The sequence below is a fragment of the Carcharodon carcharias genome, chromosome 10, assembly GCF_017639515.1.
Source record: "Carcharodon carcharias isolate sCarCar2 chromosome 10, sCarCar2.pri, whole genome shotgun sequence".
NCBI classification, from domain to species: Eukaryota; Metazoa; Chordata; class Chondrichthyes; order Lamniformes; family Lamnidae; genus Carcharodon; species Carcharodon carcharias.
In genome coordinates, this window is record NC_054476.1 from 60516435 (window position 1) to 60539591 (window position 23157).

Here is a 23157-nt window from a genome sequence, read left to right on the forward strand (position 1 = left end):
TTCTGTTGCATTGCCAGGAGAACTAAGGCCCATATTTTCCTCACATTGTTATTCTTGGTCTGCTGAGAAAATGATGGTAATATGTAATTTTAAAGCATGCAGTTGCTGAGAATGTGGTTTTGTTAACAAAAGGACTTGGGCTAATGGGCAAAGTTGACAGCATGAGTGAGTAGAGGTCGGCATTGGATAGAGAAAAGCAATCTGGCAGGACTTGAATTCTTCAGCAGGAAAGGGTAGACTGTGGCAACTCATAGAACCACCAAGGAAAGTCAGAGAACAGGTGAAAAGGTAACAATGTTGAGACTTGAGCGTACAGAAAGAGGAGGCAGCATTGGGACTTGGCTGAATCGGGAGAGTGGCAGAGAAATGGTTACAATTGGCAACAGCTAGACTTGGGCAGGAGATCATGGAAAATTGGTAGCACTGAAACTAATGGTGGAAGAATCCAACTCTGGGACTGGAGCATCAATTCATTGGTGGAATTGAGGAGAAGTAGCAATTTTGGGAATCGGCTACCAAAAGCCCTTAAGCATTTTGCCAATGTGACCTCCCTTCAAGTTTTAAACTAGAAAACGAGTGTTGGCAGGATATTCAATTGGAGGGAGAAAACCAACTGACCTTACCCAGTCTATATAGCCTCACTTCTATCATACTGACTGCATAGCACCAGGAGCAGAAAAATTGATTGATTTCCTTCACAAACACAGGGCTAATTAAACCATTTGTAGGTCCCTAACTGAACAATTGGTAGAGGTCAGCTAACTCAGTACTGCCTAGCAACCAAACTTGGGTATTCTGGTCTGTATCACATCAAGTGCTGTATCTACCAATTAGGCTATCAGTGAGTGCTGAGTGAGGCTTTGGATCACTAGTTACCAACAGGATTTATTGTTATCAGGACAATGCAAAGATGATGATCCTTGGGCTTCTGGGGCCTTTGGATGTGGGTGTCATTGGCTAGGCCAGTATTTATTGCCCATCCCCATTACCCACCACCACCTCATGTAAGGTTTATAGTTAAATGGGTATTTGAGTTGTTGCATGATTCACCTTTTTAGCAAGGTGAAACCTGTATAACCTTCCTTCAGGGAATAAGGTGGCTGGGTAGACTCAATGATAGAGCTGCAAAGTGATTCATTAATGGTCTGTGGAGGAAGGGAACTTGATGAGCCAGAACATTTTGTCACTCCATGGTTTCTTATATGTTCATAACTTATATTCTACAAATTAAATGTATATGGGTGAATGCATATGTCTAGCTGACTATTTGGCATTCCCCTGAACATTGTGGGATAGACTTTGACTTCGTGCGATTGTGTAAAACAGATGCTAGCCAATCGGCAACCTATCTTACATCCTTCCCAATTTGCGTTTCCATTGAAGTTGATCTGTCCCCATATATGGCTCAATAGTATTTCCCCAACAGATCAGTTAATAAAGTCAACATGTAACTGAGCTATATAGACCACAAGTCTGCTGGGTTATTGGATCTCAGTTCGAATGGTAGCAGGGCTACTACATTTCTCTCAACATCCTAAGTGAGAAAGCAAAATCAGCTTGCATTTCCACTCATGGTCCTGGAATTTGATCATTACCTGAAACTAGCATTGAGATTGCTGATGATGCCCTCCACTGTAAAGTAGTCTGCTGCTTTGGCTCCCACATGACGCATGGCCACTTGGCAATATACTGTAGGGTAAGCTGACTTTATTCCAACAGATGTCGGAGCTGAAAATATACTCTATTTTTAAAAAAAAGAGAGAAATTAAGCCATTCTGTCACCTGAAGTCTAACAGCTAACAGTTACCTTCTGCTTGGTCTTAACAGTTCATAAGTCGCTGCATTTACTACATTTCATCTATCTAGAACAATTGCTCGAAGTTTACATGAGCAGTGACTTAAAGGGACAAGCCAGGTTAGCAGTTAAACAGCACAGCCATGCTCTAGATCCCAGTGTACCCATGAGCACATCACTGGAAATCCGACAGTGTACTAAACACTGCTGTGCATAGGACGGCACTAGCCCAACTCTTTCACTCTTTAACCCCTTGAATCCATTGTCAAATTCCTGAAAATCTGAAGGGGTTTCCAGTTTCCTGCTACCTTCGTGCACTTAGTGTTTCTAAGTGTTTTTGTCAATCTCCCACTGAAGTTATGATTTGAGACTGAGAGATCCCTCAAGGAAGTTCGGAGCCAAGATTTTTAGGAACAGGAATTGCCGTTAGGCCCTAAGTAACTTCTTTTTTTAATGGATGAACCTCATTTACAAACTTTTCCACTGTAGCTCTCAAACTTTTCAGAAATACATGTGATTCAGTAATTTTCCCAACTTATTCCATATCTCCATAATCCATTGAATTAAATAAAATCTGTGTGATCTCCTGTCTTATTCTTAACTTTCAATTTCAATGCAGAGATGATAGCTAATTGGAGAACTTCATTTAGGTCACTTTGAAGTCTTCCTCCATCCCCCAAAGCAAGTGAGTCCAGTTTCCCTAATCTTTCCTCATAGCCTAAATTCCTGATACTTGGAAACATTTTTGTTGCTCATATCTTCGGCCCCACCTCTCTGTGATAAGATGTAATAAGTCTGCCACACTTGGTACCAGGCAAAAGTTCCATATTATCAGAGTGAGGAGTGGCTACTGCACTGGAGATTTCCCCATGCCCATTTCTGTTCAGTGAGACTCGGTTTTGAATGTGTCACTCCATAATTCTATAAAACCTAGGCCTGGATTTTGCAGTGGTAATGATGGCAAGAACTGTCAGCCTTCACCATCGTTACTCTACTGAAACTGAAAGCAACTTTGGGAGTCCACACATGTGCAGAGTAAGGCGGAAATCCAGAAATTGCTGTTAGTGATTCAAAATGTCCCCAGAAGATGTGCTGTTGAGGCACTCTCAGATTGCAATCAGTGGAAAAAAAAACCCAGAAAAGGTTGCACATCATTGAATGGGTTTTTAACGGTGCACTTCATTAAACTTTGAGGGCAAACTAGCAAGTAATATAAAAACAGACAGTAAGAGCTTCTTTAAATATATAAAAAGGAAGAGTGAGGCCAAAGTCAATATAGGCCTCTTAGGGAATGAGGCTGGGGAAATAATGGCGAACCAGGAAATGGCAGAGGAATTAAATAAATACCTTGCATCAGTCTTCATGGTAGAAGACACTAATAGCATACCAAAAATACTAAATAATCACAGGGCAAAAAGTGGGTTGTTGGGGGGGGAGGAAATAAGTACAATAGCTATCACTAGAGAAAAAGTACTAGGAAAACTAATGGGGCTAAAGGCCGATAAGCCCCGTGGACGGAATGGGTTGCATCCTAGGGTATTAAAGGAATTAGCTGCAGAGATAGTGAATGCATTGGTAGTAATCTTCCAAGAACCCTTAGATTCTGGAAAATTCCAGACGATTGGAAAACTGTCAATGTTAACACCCTTATTCAAAACGGGAGGGAGACAAAAAAACAGGTAACTATAGGCCAGTTAGCTTAACATCTGTCATTGGGAAAATGTTGGAGTCTGTTATAAAGGATGTAATAGCAGAGCATTTAGAAATGCATATATAATCAAGCAGAGTCAGCATGGCTTCATGAAGGGGAAATCATGCCTGACAAATTTATTAGAATTCTTTGAGGAGATAACAAGCAGGATAGATAAAGGGGAACCAGTAGATGTAATGTATCTGGACTTCCAAAAGGCGTTCAATAAGGTACCACACATAAGGCTACTTAAGATAAGAGCCCATGGTATTGGGGTAGTATATTAACATGGATAGAGGACTGGCTAACTAATAGAAGACAGAGTTGGGATACAGGGGGCATTTTCAGGATGGCTTAGTGCCACAGGGATCAGTGCAAGGGTCACAATTATTGACAATATATATTAATGACTTGGATGAGGGAAATGAACGTACTATTGCCAAGTTTGTGGATGACACAAAAATAGGTGGGAAGGCAAGTGGTGAGTCTACAGAGGGATGTAGACAAGTTAAGTGAGTGGGGAAAAATGTAGCAGATGGAATATAATGTGGGAAAATGTGAGGTTCTGCACTTCGGCAGGAAGAATAGAGGAGCTGAATATTACTTGAATGGAGAAAGACTGAAGAAAGCTGCAGCACAGAGGGATTTGGGGGTCCTCGTGCATGAATCCCAAAAAGCTAACATACAAGTTCAGCAGGTAATAGGTAAGGCAAATGGAATGTTGGCCTTTATTTCAAAAGGAATGGAGTATAAAAATAGGGAAGCCTTGCTAAAACTATACAAGGCACTAGTTAGACCACACCTAGAACACTGTGAACAATTTTGGTCCCCTTATCTAAGGAAAGGTATACTGGCATTGGAGGCAGTCCAGAGAAGGTTCACAAGGTTGATCCCAGGTAGAGAGGAATTTTATTATGAGGAGAGGTTAAGCAGGTTGTGCCTGTACTGGTTGGAGTTGAGAAGAATGAGAGGCAACCTTATTGAAACATGTAAGATTCTTAGGGGGCTTGACAGGGTAGATGCTGAGAGGTTGTTTCCCATTGTGGGAGAGTCTAGGACCAGAGGGCATAATCTCAGAGTAAGGAGGCGCCCATTTAAAAAAGAGATGAGGAGGAATTTCTTCTCTGAGGTTAGTCAATCTGTGGAATTCTTTACCACAGAGGGCTGTGGAGGCTGGGTCTTCAAGTATATTCAAGGCTGAGATAGATAGATTTTTAATCAGTAAGGGAATCAAGGATTATGGGGAAAAAGCAGGGAAGTGGAGTTGAGGTTTATCAGATCAGCCATGATTTCATTGAATGGCGGAGCAGATTCGATGGGTCGAATGGCTTACTTCTGCTCCTACATCTTATGGTCTTACTGTTAAGCATCCTCACTGGGCCGGAAAAGCTGATTTTATACTTGTGGAATGTCAAAACTGTCCACAATTTTTAAAAAATCAAATTTTTTGAAAAGGTCTTTTTTAAAAGGTTTATCTTTATTTTAGTTTTTGCCTGAATCCAGTCATATTTATTTCTTACACAATGTAAAAATGTAAATTAAAAATGAAAGATATTAAGTGCTTTTGACTTCCTGGTTTGCTGTGTAGATACTTCAATGTGATTGGCTGCTTACCTGCTTGCTGGCATCATTGCTGTAGATCAAAAGATCCCTTTGATTTAAACTGTTCTCAGGAAAGGGGAAAAAAATACCACAGAGATTATTAGACATTTGTGGGCAACCTCCTTTGAGCATAACATGGCACATTCTTACGTGCCACTGACTGAAAAATCCTTAGTTTCTGTTTTGAATCTTGTGTTATTTTAAGCTTGCCTAATGACCCAAGTCATCCCATGCTGTGTTGGTGTGACACTAAGCCAGATAGACCAGGTAAACGCTAGCTTTGATCCCCAATCTCTACTGAGTTAACTGTTTCAGCCAGGTTGTCAGTAGGGATGCCAGAAATGGTCTTCTTGCCACTATGGTATAAAGGAGAAAAATCAACCAGGATTCTGCCTCCTGATTATGATCCAATGGCTTCGGCTAGATAACCATGCGAGAATGTAATACCCTGAAAATACTTGCTATCTAAGTTCACGTGGGAACATTGACCTCTAGGTGGAGATAGTAGAAAGCTGCCAATGGTGTTGCAACTGAAGAGGGAAGAAAACTGGGGTCATAACACCGCGCAGAGTCATGCAAGCATGAATTTGTTGTTGGAGTGTCCAGCTGAGATTTTGTTTATCTGCCAAAGTTTCACTCACATCTCAAGCACTTAACAATTTCACTCCTCCATCTTCAAATGTCTTCAATGTTTCCTCCCTCATGTTCAAACACCAATCAAGTTCACTTTGTACATGCCCAAAACAAAATAATTTCTCTCAGACACACTCGCAGTATTTCTTTTCAATTACCACAATTCAAACCCACAGTTTTTCTGTCTGTCTGAATTTTTTTTTTAAATGTCTAGACATTCATACCAAAACCCATCTACAGGTATCTGGATGAAAATGACTGTTAAGCACTGACGTTTAAGTTAGAAATAAATGAGTTCTATAGCAATGCACACTATTACAGCGAAAAGTCTAACTTTACAATGTAGTTCGATTAATTTATCACTTTGTTGTCAGGAATAAGTGGATTCTGATGGAATGTTCCATTTGTTTTCATCCCCCAGCGGAGTGCACAGTAATGGGCATCCCTAGCATCACCACCAACCTCTCTGGTTTTGGGTGCTTTATGCAGCAACATATTGCTGACCCGGCAGCATACGGTAAGTATTACGGTTACTTCGCATGCCCCTGGAGATTGACAATGTGCAATATTTTAACCATACCCAGTGATAGTTAGATTAAATGTTAATTAGTAACAAGTTTCTCAGGAAGAAGGCAGTTCAGGAGACATTTGGCAAGGAGTATGGAAAAGAATTATGCTACATTATTACTGAATTCAGTGGCCCACAGCATTCTTGCAGAGCGGGAGAGCACCATAGAAATGTAACTTTTAAAAAGTTTTGCAACCACTTCTTAAGGGGTCTCCACTTATAGATTTATATCTTTTATAGATTTTCAATTGGCCACTCAACTCCTGCTACATCGGGAGGCAAGCTGTACCTATTTGTACCTAATTTTTTTATTTGGGTCCTGCAACTAACATTAGGACCCCTATTTAGATGTGCATGGCTCTTAACACCAATTTCAGGCAAGTGCCTGGTCACATTAAAAAGCACCCTTTTCCAATATCGCAGCTGGCTTATTTGCAGGGATGTTGTAGAGCTTATTTACCAGGCAACTTCTCTGGGTGGACACATTTAACTTTATTTACGAGACAGCAACAGCAACTACATGTGTGCATCAAACTCTATAACTAAAGGAGAACTCTTCCCTAGAGGTTCCCCCATGCAGCTAACTGATTGGTTAACACAGATCATGTGATCTTATAACACAGGATTACTCTTAAAACTACAGCCCTAAGTTTATCAGAACTATAATTACCACAAGGAAAGATCAGGTAGAGAAGGTGACAACCCAGCCCTCACCCTCAGCGATTAAGGCAAGTAAAAGTCCAGGCCTCAGTTTCAACAACCAAGTGCAAACCTGACCTCCTTCAATTTTTATGCTTACTGGCAATGCACTTTGCTGATTACCACTGATCAGATGACCTTATTTATTTGTTTTGTGTCTTTCAGGTATTTTGAGTGTTTTTTTTCCTTTATTCTTTCATGGAATGTAGACACCGCTGACAATGCCAGCATTTGTTGCCTATCTCTAATTGCCTGGAATTACGTGACCTGCTAGGTAATTTTAGAGGGAAGTTAAGAGTCGACCATATTGCTGGTGGGTCTGGAGTTATATTTAGGCTAGACCAGTTAAGGATGGAAGATTTCCCTCCCTAAAGGACATTAGTAAATCAGATGGTTATTTACAACAATCAATGAGAGTTTCATGTCACCATTACTCAGAATAGCTTTATAATCCCAGATTTATTAATTGAAATTAAATTCCACCATCTGCCATTGTATGAACCGATGTCCACAGAGCATTTGTCTGGGCCTCTGGATTACGAGTCCAGTGGCATTATCACAATGGCACAGTCCCTCAGGTGTATCCTTTTTTTGAGTGTCTCTTTTTTTAAAATTAGAGCTGGAAATAATGAAATAGTAACTTGGAAAAGTTTTAAGAATCGGAATAGCCTGCATGCCAGCTTTTCAAAGCCCTAATTAAAAATTATCACCCTTCAATAATTTGCATTCTGTCAGCTGTAGGTAACAAACTGAGGAGTTGTTTGACAACAATGATGTTTTTAAAATTTAATTACAATGAGCAATTGGTACAGCAGGATTGACATATTCTACCTTTGCACAACTCACTAATTCAATAAGACACACAAATGAGGATGGACTGGCCCTTTGTACGTAACATAGGCTCTATCTCACCTTTTGTCTGGTAGTTTTTTCTGTTAAGGTAATTGTATGACTGATCACTGCATGGGGCCACAGCTTTTAATAATATAATCACTGTAGTTAGAAACAGCTCTATCCTTTACAGCATGCTGTGCACCTTCAAATTGACCTGGTTGGAAGGCAAGTAATGCCCATGAGGGACATGTTCCTTGTGTAATAACATTAGAGAAAGGACCAGTCAGAGCCTAGGTCTTTGTTAATAAAATTACTTTCAATGGTACTAGTGCCACAAGCAAGTTGGATAATACCCTACATTTCCTCCCAAGTAAATAATTGTTCAGCCTCACTAAAACTGATCGCATTGAAAAATAACTAAATCTAGTTTACAGTGAAGGCTGCTTTAGAGATCTGATACAAATAGCATCATTAAAAACCTTATGGAAACAATAGCAGACATAGTTAAATAAAGAACAACAGACAAAATGCACTCTGGAGAATTATACGGAACAGGAAAAGAACATCTAGTCCATCATGCAGCCACATGCGCCCTTTTATCCATTTCCTGATATGTTACAGATAAAACAGATACTGTGAAATACAGAGATTACAGGCGCTGTGCATTAGAGGGAATAATAAAGGTGCTGTTTTGGGAGAATAATAATTACTGTATAGTATAGAGAGTAATGGAGATATAATATCTAAGCAAGAACATGTGCCATATCTCAGTGAGAATGATACATGTGCAGTTTGGTGGCATGCTTGACACAGGCACGGTATATTAGATATGATATGTAAATGAGAATAATACGTGGTATATTTGAGAATGATAGGCACAGTATATTAGTGAGAATAATACAATCACAGTATATTTATGAGAATAACAGACATGGTATATCAGTGCAAATGATATGGGTACAGTATATTAGTGCAAGTAATATAGGTACAGTTTATTAGTAAGGATGTGGAGTAAAGAAAAAGAACAAGATCAGGAACGAGCACATCAAGGGGTCAGTGAAGATTGTGGGAGCATTGAGGATTGTGGGACCATTGAAGAAAGTAGTAAGAAGAGATTTAAATAGTACGGTTATCTGTTGCGGAGTCTGAGAGGAAATGTGGTAAGGTGAGTAATGGAGATGGGACTGCGAGGCAGAAGGAAGAGAGGAAGGCCTAAGACCAGATGGAAAGATGCGGTGACGATACTTAAATGCAGTGGGATTGGAAGATGAATAGCTGTCTGACAGGAGGAGATGGAGAAGGTTGATCAACCAACAATATGGCAACCCCAAGTAAAATGGTAGAAGCCAGAAGAAGAGCAGCAATATATTAACAAGAGTAATGCAAAACAGTATTTAGGCAGAATGAATAATACATGCACAGTATATTCATGAGAATGCTGGACACACTATATCAGTTTGATACAGGCGTAGTATGTTAGTGAAAATGATACAGATGGAGTACCTTAGTGATAATGATAAGGATACAGTATATTAGTGGTAAAATGCAGGTGCAGTATATTAGCAAGAATAATAACAGTATTTTTGCAGGAAATAGTACAAGTGCGGTATACTTATGAGAATGACAGGCACAGTATATTAGTGAGAATAATACAAGTGCAGTATGTAAATGAGAAAGATACAGGCACAGTATATTAGAGCGGAAAATATGGGCAACATATATTAGGAAGATGTGGGCGCAGTATATTAACAAGAATGATAGGGACACAGAATACCAGGAAGAATAAAACAACAGGGTATATTTGCAAGAATAGAAAGGGCACAGTAAATTAGCAAGAATGATATGGGTGCAGAATATTAGTTGAAATGATTTGGGCACAGTATATTAGTGAGAATTACATGACCACAGTATATTGGAATAATACAGGCATAGTGTACTAGCGAGAGTAATACATATGTTGTATATTGGCAAGAATGATAACGAGAGTATCATGCATGCTATGTCATAGTGAATATAGCATGCACAGTATTTTAGAATAATATGGTTGCAGTATATTCGTGAGAATAATACGGACACAAATTAGAAAGAATAAAAAGATGCAGTATCTTAGATTAAAATGGGGCAGAATATTAGCGAGAGTGCATGGGCACAGTATGTTCGGATAATACAGGCACGCTATATTAACGAGAATAATACAGATAGAGAATATTGGCAGGAATAAGACAGGCGCAGTATATCAGTGAGAATTAACACGGCACGGGTGCAGTATATTAATGAGATGACACAGGCACAGTATATTCATGAAGATGATACGGTGGAGTATATTATCGAGAATACTACAGGTGCAATATATTAGCAAGAATAATACAGGTGCAGTATATTAGTGTGATTAATATGGGTGCAGTGTATTAGTGTGAACAATATGAGTGCAGTGTATTGCCTGAACAAAATGGGGCAGTATATTAGCATGAGTAATATAGAGTCACAGAGGCCTACAGCACAGAAAAAGACCCTTCAGCCCATCGAGTCTGCGCCAGTCAAACAAGTACCCAACTATTCTAGTCCCATTTTCCAGCACTAGGCCCATAGCCTTGTATGCCATGGCATCGCAAGTGCACATCCAAGTACTTCTTAACTGTTATGAGGGTTTCTGCCTCTACCATCTTTTCAGGCAGTGAAATCCAGAATCCCACCACCCTCTGGGTGAAAAAATTCTTCTTCACATCCCCTCTAAACCTCCTGCCCCTTACCTTAAATCTATGCCCCCTGGTTATTGATCCCTCCGCCAAGGAGAAAAGTTCCTTCCTGTCTACACTATCCATGCACCTCATAATTTTATACACCTCAGTCATGTCCCCCCTCAATCTCCTCTGTTCCAAGGAAAATAGCCCCAGTCTATCAAATCTCTCCTCATAACTAAAACTCTCCAGCCCAGGCAACATCCTGGTAAATCTCCTCTGCACTCTATCAAGTGCAATCACATCCTTCCTATAATGCGGATTCCAGAACTGCACACAATACTCTGGCTGTGGCCTAACCAGCGTTTTATACAGTTCCAGCATAACCTCCCTGCTCTTATATTGGATGCCTCGGCTAATAAAGGCAAGTATCCCATATGCCTTCTTAACCACCTTATCTACCTATCCCGCTACCTTAAGGGACCGGTGGACATGCATACCAAGGTCCCTTTGATCCTTGGTACTTCCCAGGATCCTATCATTCATCATGTATTCCTGTGCCTTGTTTGTCCTACCCAAGTGCATCACCTCACACTTATCCGGATTAAATTCCATTTGCCACTGATCAGCCCATCTGACCAGCCCGTCTATATCCTTCTGTAATCTAAGGCTATCCTCCTCACTATTTACCACCCCATCAATTTTCGTGTCATCCGCGAACTTACTGATCAACCCTCCTACATTCAAGTTTAAATCGTGTATATATACCACAAACAGCAAGGGACTCAACAGCGATCTCTGTGGAACCCCAGTGGATACAGGCATCCAATCAAAAAACACCCCTTGATCATCACCCTCTGCTTCCTGCCACTCAGCCAATTCTGGATCCAATTTGCCAAAATGCCTTGGATGGCATGGGCTGTTACCTTCTGTTCTCAGTCTCCCATGTGGAACCTTATCAAAAGCCTTGCTGAAGTCCAAGTAGACTACATAAAATGCATTGCCCTGATTTACACACCTGGTCACCTCTTTGAAAAATTCAATCAAATTGGTCAGTCATGACCTTCCCTTAACAAAACCATGTTGACTGTCCTTGATTAATCCCTGCCTCTCCAGGGACAGAATTTTCCTGTTGTTGTGCGGGGGCAGGCCGTCACAGCGCCATCATGATATTTCACTGGGCAGGCACACGATGATGTCCAAAGTTAATTAATGGGCCACTTAAGGCCCTTGACTCACCATTCGACACTGATTTGTCGGCACCTGTGCAATCTTTGGACTGGCGCACAGGACACAATTGTATAGACCTCATCGACAGGGCTAACTGGGATCGCGAGTGTGCAGAGTCAAGTATTTATTTTTGAAAGCTTTTGAAACTTGCCTGTGTGATCTGCAGTACTTCAAAACGCATACCAGCTGCTTTTTCTGGACTCTTAACCTTCAGGTCAGCACTCTGCAGTGAGGAGTCTTTTCTGGGCCTGCAGGTTTCTGGAAGCCTTCCCTTAGCCTGGGAATGGGAGCTGATCTGTCCACTGGAGGCACCTCCTCTGAGGAGGAAGAGAGGGCTAGGAGGGGGAGGAGGCCAGAAGTGTACATTCAGCCTCCAGGGGAGCCACCTTTGGGAGGACAGGTGCAGGGCCAAGAGGTAGTCCAAGGCAGAAGGGGCCGCAGAAGACACCACTGTCCTGCTACCAGAGTTTACAGGCAGCGAAGCAGTTACCTCAGTGTGCCTGAGGTGCAGTTCCGAAGGAGGCTCCATCCCTCAAGGGAGACAGTCAACTATATCTGTCAGATGATTGGTCCTGAGATCTCCACTAACTGTGTGGGTGGACACCACATGCCAGTGGCTCTGAAGATCACAGCTGCCTTCAACCTCTATGCCTCTGGCTTCTTCCAGGGCTAGCTGGGTGCTCTTTGCAGTGTCTCCCAATCAGCTGTCCACACTTGTGTCAAGCAGGTTGCAGATGCTCTGTTCAAGCGTGCATTGACCTTCATCCACTACTGTTGGGACCAGGCAAGCCAGATACAGTGAGCCAGAGGCTTTGCGGTGATTGCTGGCTTCCCCCGCTTCCAGGGTGCTATAGACTGCATATGTTGCCGTCAAGGCCATCCATCTTCTCAAGCTACACTTCCGATGCCTGGACCGCTCAGGGGGCGCACTCCAGTCCCCCCGATCGTGTCTCGGTGTTAGTGGTTGCATGCTGTGCTCTCCACAATTTTGCGCTGGAAAGGGGGGGACGCAGTGGATGATGAAGATATCGACACAGTGGCTGTGGCCGCACATGAGTCCAGCAGTGAGTTCGAGGATGAGCATGCACAGAGAAATGCTGAGGGGGTAGATACTGATCTGGGCACGCTCCAGGGAGGCAGGGACACCCAGGAGGCTTTAATCCAACGAACCTTCAGCTAGTGCACCACAGATGGGCCACCAGGACAAGCCTGGGTTGTTGGCTCCATATTCAATATTTAAGTGCCAAATCTTCCAGTTTAGGAACAGTAACTAAGGACCTTGTTAATAAAGCTGAATGCCCCACAAAACAATCCTAACATTTTTGGAAACCATACACATGCTGAAGAAAAGAGGTACACTCAGCCATGGTCACATATCTGAATTTAGTATGTCAAGCAAACCAACTTATTCCAAAAAAAAAGACAATAGAGTTACAAATCAGAACAAATCATAAGGACCTCATTTCGGGCCAACTCAAAAGCACCAGTGAAAAACCCGTGGTGTGCCTAAGGTGCTTTATGTTTTCGTTTCTGGGTGCTACGTCTTGGTGCTGCCCCATCACTGGGAGTGGCATCTGAGACAGCCTGCTGAATCTGCTGTCCTGTTGGCCTTGATGACCCTCGCGGTCGTCCTCTGGCCCATGGAGCCAGTGCTGGAGCTGCTAGTTCCGCAGCTGGCATTTCCCCAGACATTACAGCCTCAACGGATGCTACGGTCACTGGGATGGGGCAGAGGAGCTGTCGCCCTCATCCGGAGTGCCCTGAGAGGTGCCCGCAGAGACACCAGGCAGCTGCTGCGCCGACGTGAGGTTCCTTTGGACCTCCCTGCTCATCATGGATGGATGGGCACCGAGCTGGGAAACTTGGTGCCTACACCATCTCCCACACTGGCATTGACCAGCTGAGGTCAATGCCAAGGTGAGGGCTTGTTGGTCAGCGCACATCCCCAGGAAGCCCTGATGGGTCTCCTGGAGGAACCTCTCCACGACAGTCGCCACTCTCTCCATGGAGGATGCATGGTGCTCGGACATGTGGCTCATTGCTTCGGTGATCGTCCCCGTAGACTCCTGCACCATGGATACCAAGCCAAGCATAGCCTCATGTATCTCCTCCAAATGCTCCCCCATACCTGGCTGCATTTCCTGCCCCTGCTGCGTCGCGGACGACTCCAGAGGCACATCATCAGGCACCGACTGAGCATGTGCCTGATCCCCTGCAGTCCTCCAATTGCTGGTGCCATGGACACTCTCTGTCTCTACCAGCTCCTCCAGCGACCGTGAAGTGCCCTCACTGCTGTGCCCCGGACACTAGCCGATGTTCGAATTCTCACCGAAGTGCTAGTATCTGCGCTGGTGCCTGCCTGGCAGAGATGGTGTGATGCTGGTGAGATGTCAGGGCCCTCAGGTACGAGAGGGTGCCTCTGCTGCTCCTCCTCCTGGCCCTGCTCCGCTGATGCTGAAAGGAAGAACAAGCCCATCCCTGTCCCCCGGATCATTATGCGCTCATCCTTCCATAATTAATGGTCAAGCCATGTTGCAAAATTAAATCATTTAACATTCAGCACTGCTATGGCTGTTGGGGGAACAATGCTGACCTCACTGCTGGGCATAAACACTGGCCATGGCACCCCAGCCTCACTGACACCAGTGGGCCTAAGTGCATGGTGCCTCTCCAGATCCAGAGCTTCCTGCTCAAACCGACTGAGAATGGCGATCTGTGCCTGGCCACCGCCAGTCCTCACAAGCTCTGCCGTATTGTGAGCATTCTTCTCCTGAAAATGAGAGACGAGCATTGCTCACCTCAATGAATTTCGGGCTCGGCATGATACTGAACTCTTCTTCCGCCGTCTTCGTCTCCGGGCTCACTTCTTTGGGCAGGAGTCCTCTCCCAGTACAACGGATCCTTTTACCCATCTCCAATATTCTCCCTCCACCTGGACCCCTCCCTCTGGATTCTTCTCTCGATCTTTTCATTGAGAACTGTCTGCGCGACATTAGTCGTCTCAATTTCTCTGCTCCTCTCAGCCATTCTAACCTGTCTCTCTCTGAACTTACTGCACTCCATTCTCTCAGGTCCAACCCTGACATTGTCATCAAACCCACTGACAAGGGTGGTGCTGTTGTTGTCTGGCGCACTGACCTCTACCTCGCGGAGGCTGAGCGTCAACTCACAGACACTTCCTCCTACCTCTCCCTGGACCATGACCCCACCACTGAACATCAAGCCACTGTTTCCAGGACTGTCACTGACCTCATCTCCTCTGGGGATCTCCCTCTCACAGCTTCCAACCTGATAGTCGCCCAACCTCGGACGGCCCGCTTCTATCTCCTACCCAAAATCCAAAAACAGAACTGCCCCGGTAGACCGATCGTCTCATCTTGCTCCTGCCCCACAGAACTCATTTCTCGTTATCTTGACTCCCTTCTCTCTCCCCTTGTCCAGTCCCTTCCCACCTACATCCGTGATTCCTCTGACACCTTACGTCACATCAACAATTTCCAGTTCCCTGGCCCCTACCGCTTCCTCTTCACCATGGACGTCCAATCCCTCTACACCTCTATCCCCCACCAGGATGGTCTGAGGGCCCTTAGCTTCTTCCTCGAACAGAGGCCCGAACAATCCCCATCCACCACTACTCTCCTCCGTCTGGCTGAACTTGTTTTCACGCTGAACAATTTCTCCTTCAACTCCTCTCACTTCCTCCAAATAAAAGGTGTAACTATAGGTACCCGCATGGGCCCCAGCTATGCCTATCTCTTTATGGGGTATGTGGAACATTCCTTGTTGCAGTCCTACTCCGGCCCCCTTCCACAACTCTTTCTCCGGTACATCGATGATTACTTCGGTGCCGCTTCATGCTCTCGTCAGGACTTGGAAAAATTTATTAATTTTGCTTCCAATCTCCAGCCCTCCATCATTTTCACGTGGTCCATCTCTGACACTTCCCTTCCCTTCCTTGACCTCTCTGTCTCAATCTCTGGTGATAGACTGTCCACCAATATCCATTACAAACCCACCGACTCCCACAGCTATCTCGACTACAGCTCCTCACACCCCGCTTCCTGTAAGGACTCCATCCCATTCTCTCAGTTCCTTCGCCTCCGTCGCATCTGTTCCGATGATGCTACATTCAAAAACAGTTCCTCTGACATGTCCTCCTTCTTCCTTAACCGAGGTTTTCCACCCACGGTCGTTGACAGGGCCCTCAACCGTGTCCGGCCCATCTCCCGCGCATCCGCCCTTACGCCTTCTCCTCCCTCCCAGAAACATGATAGGGTCCCCCTTGTCCTGACTTATCACCCCACCAGCCTCCGCATTCAAAGGATCATCCTCCGCCATTTCCGCCAACTCCAGCATGATGCCACCACCAAACGCATCTTCCCTTCACCCCCCTTATCGGCATTCCGTAGGGATCGCTCCCTCCGGGACACCCTGGTCCACTCCTCCATCACCCCCTACTCCTCAACCCCCTCCTATGGCACAACCCCATGCCCACGCAAAAGATGCAACACCTGCCCCTTCACTTCCTCTCTCCTCACCGTCCAAGGACCCAAACACTCCTTTCAAGTGAAGCAGCATTTCACTTGCATTTCCCCCAACTTAGTCTACTGCATTCGTTGCTCCCAATGTGGTCTCCTCTACATTGGAGAGACCAAACGTAAACTGGGCGACCGCTTTGCAGAACACCTGCGGTCTGTCCGCAAGAATGACCCAAACCTCCCTGTCGCTTGCCATTTTAACACTCCACCCTGCTCTCTTGCCCACATGTCTATCCTTGGCTTGCTGCATTGTTCCAGTGAAGCCCAACGCAAACTGGAGGAACAACACCTCATCTTCCGACTAGGGACTTTACAGCCTTCCGGACTGAATATTGAATTCAACAACTTTAGGTCGTGAGCTCCCTCCCCCATCCCCACCCCCTTTCTGTTTACCCCTTCCTTTTTTTTTCCAATAAATTATAAAGATTTTCCTTTTCCCACCTATTTCCATTATAAAAAAAAACCCACTAGAGCTATACCTTGAGTGCCCTACCATCCATTCTTAATTAGCACATTCGTTTAGATAATATTACCAACTTTAACCTTAACACCTATGTGTTCTATTGTACTATTGTCGTTGACATCTTTTGATGATCTGCTTCTATCACTGCTTGTTTGTCCCTACAACCACACCCCCCCCCTCCACCTCTCTGTCTCTCTATCTCTCCACCCCCCACACACACACACCTTAAACCAGCTTATATTTCAGCTCTTTCCTGGACTCGAACTCAAGTTCTGTCGAAGGGTCATGAGGACTCGAAACGTCAACTCTTTTCTTCTCCGCCGATGCTGCCAGACCTGCTGAGTTTTTCCAGGTAATTCTGTTTTTTTTTTTGAGTAGTACAAGTTGCACATGGACACTCTTCGCGGATGGCCCACCCCAACCAGAGTGGGACATATCAGGGTTCCAGTGCCTCCTCACCCAGCTGCTGCCGAACACACACACAAAGATGCTAGGCCTGTTCCCCACCCCCGCCTTGGACACATGCTGCCTACATCACATTAGGCAACACACTGTATATTCTTTCATAGCAAGGAGGCGCAAGCATGTGGAGTGCAGAGGGCAGCAGGCGGTTCGATGCCACGCCATCTTGAAACTCCCCTCCCAGCATCTCATCACCCTGACTTGGACATATCCTGGAGTTCAAACACAGCACCTAGGTGCAGATCCTCCAGGTTGCCCCCACACCAGTCATGTGAGACTCAGTGTAACACATGCTGTGGGGGAAAAACACATCTCATCACCCTCTCAGGCTGACCTCAGCATGGGCAATATCTGCTGGCCCACCCAGCAAAGGACAGATGCCGTCAATGATTCAATGTAGTCACTACACTCGGATTTGGGAGGGGGTGGGGGGACAGCAGGGGGGATAAGCTGACCTGCTCGGTTAAATGACCAACGCCAACATGGTACTCACCCTGCCAGCGCGCAACAAGTCATTGAAACGCTTGCAACACTGGATCCAGGTGCGCTGCACCATGTTGTGGGAGCTCACTACCTCCGCCACCTCCTCCCAGGCACGTTTCGTCATGTGCGGTGGCCACCTCCTTACATCCTGGGGAATCAGCACCTCCTCCCATGCTGCCACCTCCTCGAGGGCAGCAAGGCAGTCATCTGAAAAACAAGGGGCACACTGGCCCTCCCTCCGGCCTGGCCTATCCCACTGCCGTACCCTCCAGCCCGGCCTGGCCAGTCCCGCTGCCGTACCCTCCGGCCTGGCCAGTCCCGCTGCCGTACCCCCCGGCCTGGCCTGTCCCACTGCCCTGCCCTCCGGCCCAGCCTGGCCTGGCCTGTCCCGCTGCCCTGCCCTCCGGCCCGGCCTGGCCTGTCCCGCTGCCCTGCCCTCCGGCCCGGCCTGGCCTGTCCCGCTGCCCTGCCCTCCGGCCCGGCCTGGCCTGTCCCGCTGCCCTACCCTCCGGATTGGCCTACTCACCTGAAGTCCTCTGGTGAGTCTTTCCACTTACCGTTGTGAGCAGCCTTGCAAAGGCTGCCAGCGCTTCATATAAATTGGCCGCCGGGTCGCCATTGGACCCAGTAAACAGTGCACTCCTGGAGCTGCCCGCCCACTCCTGCTGTCTTCGGGACATTATGCTGGGCGGGCCTTAATTCGTCCACCCGCATAAAATGGCAGCGTGGACCCAATTGCGGGTGGAGATTGGGTCCACGCCCCACCCGTTTCTGCTCTGGCCCCCCCCCTCCCCCCCCCCTCACCCACCAACCAGAAAATTCAGCCCTAAGTGTAGATTAATTCTGTCCCTCAGAATTGCTTCCAATTATTTCCCCACCACTGTGGTTAGACTGATTAGCCTGTAGTTCTCTGGTTTATCCCTTCTTCCCTTCTTGAATAATGGTCAGAGAGGTATTGAAAATTATTGCCAGCACCCCTGTTATCTCCTCCCTTGCCTCACTCAATAGCCTGAGATACATTTCATCCGGGTCTGGAGATTTATCTACTTTTAAGCCTGCCAGACCACTTAGACCCTCCTCTTTTTCTATGCTAATTTCTTTAATTATATCACAGTCCTTCTGCCTGATTTCCATACCCACATCGTCCCTCTCACTTGTGAGCACCGACACAAAGTAGTAATTTAGATCCCTACGTACGTCTTCCGGCTCCACACACAATGGTCCTTAATGGGCCCTACTCTTTCCATAGTTATCCTCTTACTCTTAATGTACTTGTAAAAAACTTTGGATTTTCCTTTATTTTACCTGCCAATGTTTTTTCCTGCCCCCTTATTGCTCACCTAATTGCCTTTTTAAGTTTCCCCCCTACACACTCTATACTCCTCCAGGGCTTCTGCTGTTTTGAGCCCTCAGTATCTGCCATAAGCCTCCTTTTTTCTCTTTATCCAATCTTGTATATCCCTCGACATCCAGGGCTCCCTGGATTTGTTGGTCCCACCCTTTATCTTTACTGGAAAATGTTGGCCCTGTACTCTCCCTATTCCCTTCTTGAATGAATCCCACTGCTCTGATGTAGATTTACCTAAAAGTAGCTGCTTCCAGTCCACTGTGGCCAAATCATATTTGATCTTATTAAAAATCGGCCTTCCCCCAATTTAGAACTCTGACTTCTTGCTCATCCTTGTCCTTTTCCATAACAACCTTGAATCTAACGGAGTTATGATCACAATTTGCAAAATGTTCCCCCACTGATACCTCTACCACTTGCCCGGCTTCATTCCCTAAAATTAAGCCCAGGACCGCCTCCTCTCTTGTAGGACCTTCTACGTACTGGCTTATAAAGCTCTCCTGGATGCATTTTAAGAATTCCGCTCCCTCTAAACCTATCACACTATGACTAACCCAGTTAATGTTGGGGAAGTTGAAATTACCCACTATTACTATCCTATTATTTTTACACTTCTCTGAAATTTGCCTAGATATCTGCTCTTCTATTTCTCTCTGACTGTTTGGGGGCCTATAGTACACTCCCAGCAATGTGATAGCTCCTTTTTTGTTTTTTAGTTCTACCCATATGGCTTCATCTGAGGAGCCTTCTAGCATGTCACCCCTCCTTACTGCTGTAATTGAGTCCTTGATCAATATTGCGTTACCCCCTCCTCTTTTACCTTCTTCCCTGTCTCGCCTGAATATTATCCTGGAATATTGAGCTGCCAATCCTGATCCTCTCTCAACCTCGTCTCTGTGACAGCAATGACATCATACTTCCATGTGTTAATTTGCGCCCTCAACTTATCTGCCTTATTCGTCAAACTACTTGCATTGAGATAAATACCATCCAACCTTGCCAAACTCCCTTGTGCCTTAACTGGCCTATAATTTCTGTGCCTTCCAGACTCATTTACTCTCTCTTCTAATTTTGGCTGTGCATCTCCCCCTGCTGACCCTTCTCTCAGGATCCCATCCCCCTGTCAAGTTAGTTTAAACCCACCCCAACAGCACTAGCAAACCTTCCCGCAAGGATGTTGGTCCTATTCCGATTCAGGTGCAACCTGTCTGTCTTGTACAGGTCCCACCGCCCCAAGAAACAGTCCTAATGTCCCAGAAATCTAAAGTCCTCCTTCCTGCACCATCTCTCCAGCCACACATTCATCTGGACTAACCTCCTATTTCTGTACTCACTAGCACATGACACTGGATGTAATCCAGAGATTACGACCTTTGAGGTCCCATTTTTTAATCTGCTTCCTAGCTCCCTAAATTCTGCTTGCAGGACGTCATCCCTCTTTCTACCTATGTTGTTGGTACCAATACGTACCGCAATCTCTGTCTGTTTGCCCTCCCCCTTTAGAATGCCCTGCAGCCATTCAGTGACATCCTTGACCTGGCACCAGGGAGGCAACGTACCATCCTGGAATCATGTCTACGGCAGCAGAAGCATCTGTCTGTTTCCCTTACTATCGAATCTCCTCCCACTATTGCTCCTCCCCTCTTTTTCCTCCATCCTCCCCCAACCTCTGTGCAGCTGAGCCACTCACAGTGCCATGATGTGGCTGCACTTCCCAGAGGAACCGTCACTCTCACCATTTTCCAACACAGAAAAACGGTTCTCGAATGAGATGCACTCTACTTGCCTGACACCTTTCTTCTGACTGATGGTCACCCATGCACTTCCGTAAGCTGTGGAGTGACCACGTCTAAAAACGTGCTGTCCACAAAACTCTCAGCCTTGCGGATGCACCTCAGTGCCTCCAGCTGCCGCTCAAACTCCAAAACTTGGAGCTCAAGTAGCTGCAGCTGGTGGCACTTCCTGCACACGTGGTCGGTCAGAGTGCAAGGAGCATCTAGTACTTCCTACATGTCACAGGCGATACATAACACAGGACTGAGCTGTCCTGCCATGCCTCTAGTTGAAAAAGAACCCCTTACTTTAAAATTTTAAAAAATGTTGTTATGTATATACTTTAAATAAAAACTACAACTCTTACCTTTCCTTAGCTTAATATATTTTAAACTGGAGAAAAACGCTTACCCAGTAGTCACCAATCAGCTCTCACCTTTGTGCTGACATCACTTTTTGAAGCTTCCCCCCACACTCACGCTCATTCTGATCTCTCCGCCACGCTCTCGCACTGTCTTGCGATGTCACTCGTTATTTTTTTTGAAAAATATACTTTATTCATTAAATATCTGAAAGAACATTATAAAACCTTCATCCCAAAGAGAATGAGGATCATGGTATCAAACTTGGGGAGAGAGAGAGACTGTGAGGTTCTTGAGTAAATTGATATAGGGAGTGACAAGGTATCGGAGGTGTTGGCAGGCTTAAAAGTGGACAAATCTCCAGGTCCGGATGACTTGTGTCCCAGACTGTTGAAGGAGGCAATGGAGGAGATTGCAGGGGCTCTGACCCAAATTTTTAATTCCTCTCTGGCCACAGGGGAGGTGCCAGAGGACTGGAGAACAGATAATATGGTTCCGCTATTTAAGAAGGGTTGTGGAGATAAGCCATGGAACTACAGGCCAGTGAGTCTCACGTCAATGGTAGGGAAACTATTGTAGAAAATTCTGAAGGAGAGAATCTATCTCCACTTGGAGAGGCAGGGTTTGATCAGGGGTAGTCAGCATGGCTTTGTCAGAAGGAGGTCATGCCTAACAAATTTGATTGAATTTTTTGAGGAGGTGACCAGGTGTGTAGATGAGGGTAGTGCAGTTGATATTTAGTTTATATGGATTTCAGCAAAGCCTTTGACAAGGTCCCACAGGGAGACTTATAAAGAAGGCAAATGCACATGGGATACAGGGTAATTTGATAAGGTGCATTCAAAATTGGCTTGTCGGAGACAAAGGGTAATGACAGAAGGATGCTTTAGTGACTGGAAGTCAGTGTCCAGTGGCGTACCACAGGGATCTGTGCTGGGCCCCCATTATTCATCATTTATATAAACAACATAGATGACTATGTGGGGGGTGTGATTAGTAAGTTTGCGGATGACACAAAGATTGGCCGGTTAACAGTGAGGTTGAGTGTCTTGGGCTACAGGAAGATATAGACGGGATGATCAAATGGGCAAATAAGTGGCAGATGAAATTTAACCTTGAAAAGTGTGAGGTGATGCACTTTGGAAGGAATAATTTGACAAGGAAGTATTCAATGAACGGCATGACACTAGGAATTTCTGAATAAACAAAGGGACCTTGGCGTGTGTGTCCATAGGTCTCTGAAGGCAGAGGAGCATGTTAGTGGGGTGGTGAAAAAGGCATATGGGACACTTGCCTTTATCAGTCGAGCCATAGATTACAAAAGTAGGGATGTCACGTTGCAGTTGTATAGAACCTTGCTGCAGCCAAAGCTGGAGTACTGTGTGCAGTTCTGGTCGCCACATTATAGGAAGGATGTGATTGCACTGGAGGGGGTGCAGAGGAGATTCACCAGGATGTTGCCTGGGATGAAATATTTAAGTTATGAAGAGAGGTTGGATAGACTTGGGTTGTTTTCGTTGGAGCAGAGAAGACTGAGGGGCGACCTGATCGAGGTGTACAAAATTATGAGGGACATGGACATGGTGGATATGGAGCAGCTGTTCCCCTTAGTTGAAGGATCAGTCACGAGGGGACATAATTTCAAGGTAAGGGGCAGGAGATTTAGGGGGGATGTGGGGAAAACTTTTTTTACCCAGAGGGTGGTAACGGTCTGGAATGCACTGTCTGGGTGGGTGGTGGAGGGGGGTTGCCTCACATCCTTTAAAAAGTACCTGGATGAGCACTTGGCACGTCATAACATTCAAGACTATGAGCCAAGTGCTGGTAAATGGGATTAGGTAGGTAGGTCAGGTGTTTCTCATGTGTCGATGCAGACTCGATGGGCTGAAGGGCCTCTTCTGCACTCTGTGATTCTGTAAATGGCCATCACAAAAGGGGCAATCATATTCAACTTTACATGTGTCACGAGGTGCTTCAATGTAATCAATGAATATTACAG

General features: G+C 45.4%; 1 protein-coding gene across 1 annotated transcript in view; it reads left to right on the plus strand.

The window, feature by feature from the left end:
- LOC121283272 (glycogen [starch] synthase, muscle-like) overlaps positions 1-23157 on the plus strand; it is a 126755-nt gene that overhangs the window by 86852 nt on the left and 16746 nt on the right. The window contains exon 13 of the mRNA XM_041197669.1: positions 6142-6237. Coding sequence (XP_041053603.1) covers positions 6142-6237 — 96 coding nt within the window. The remainder of the gene's footprint in view (positions 1-6141; positions 6238-23157) is intronic.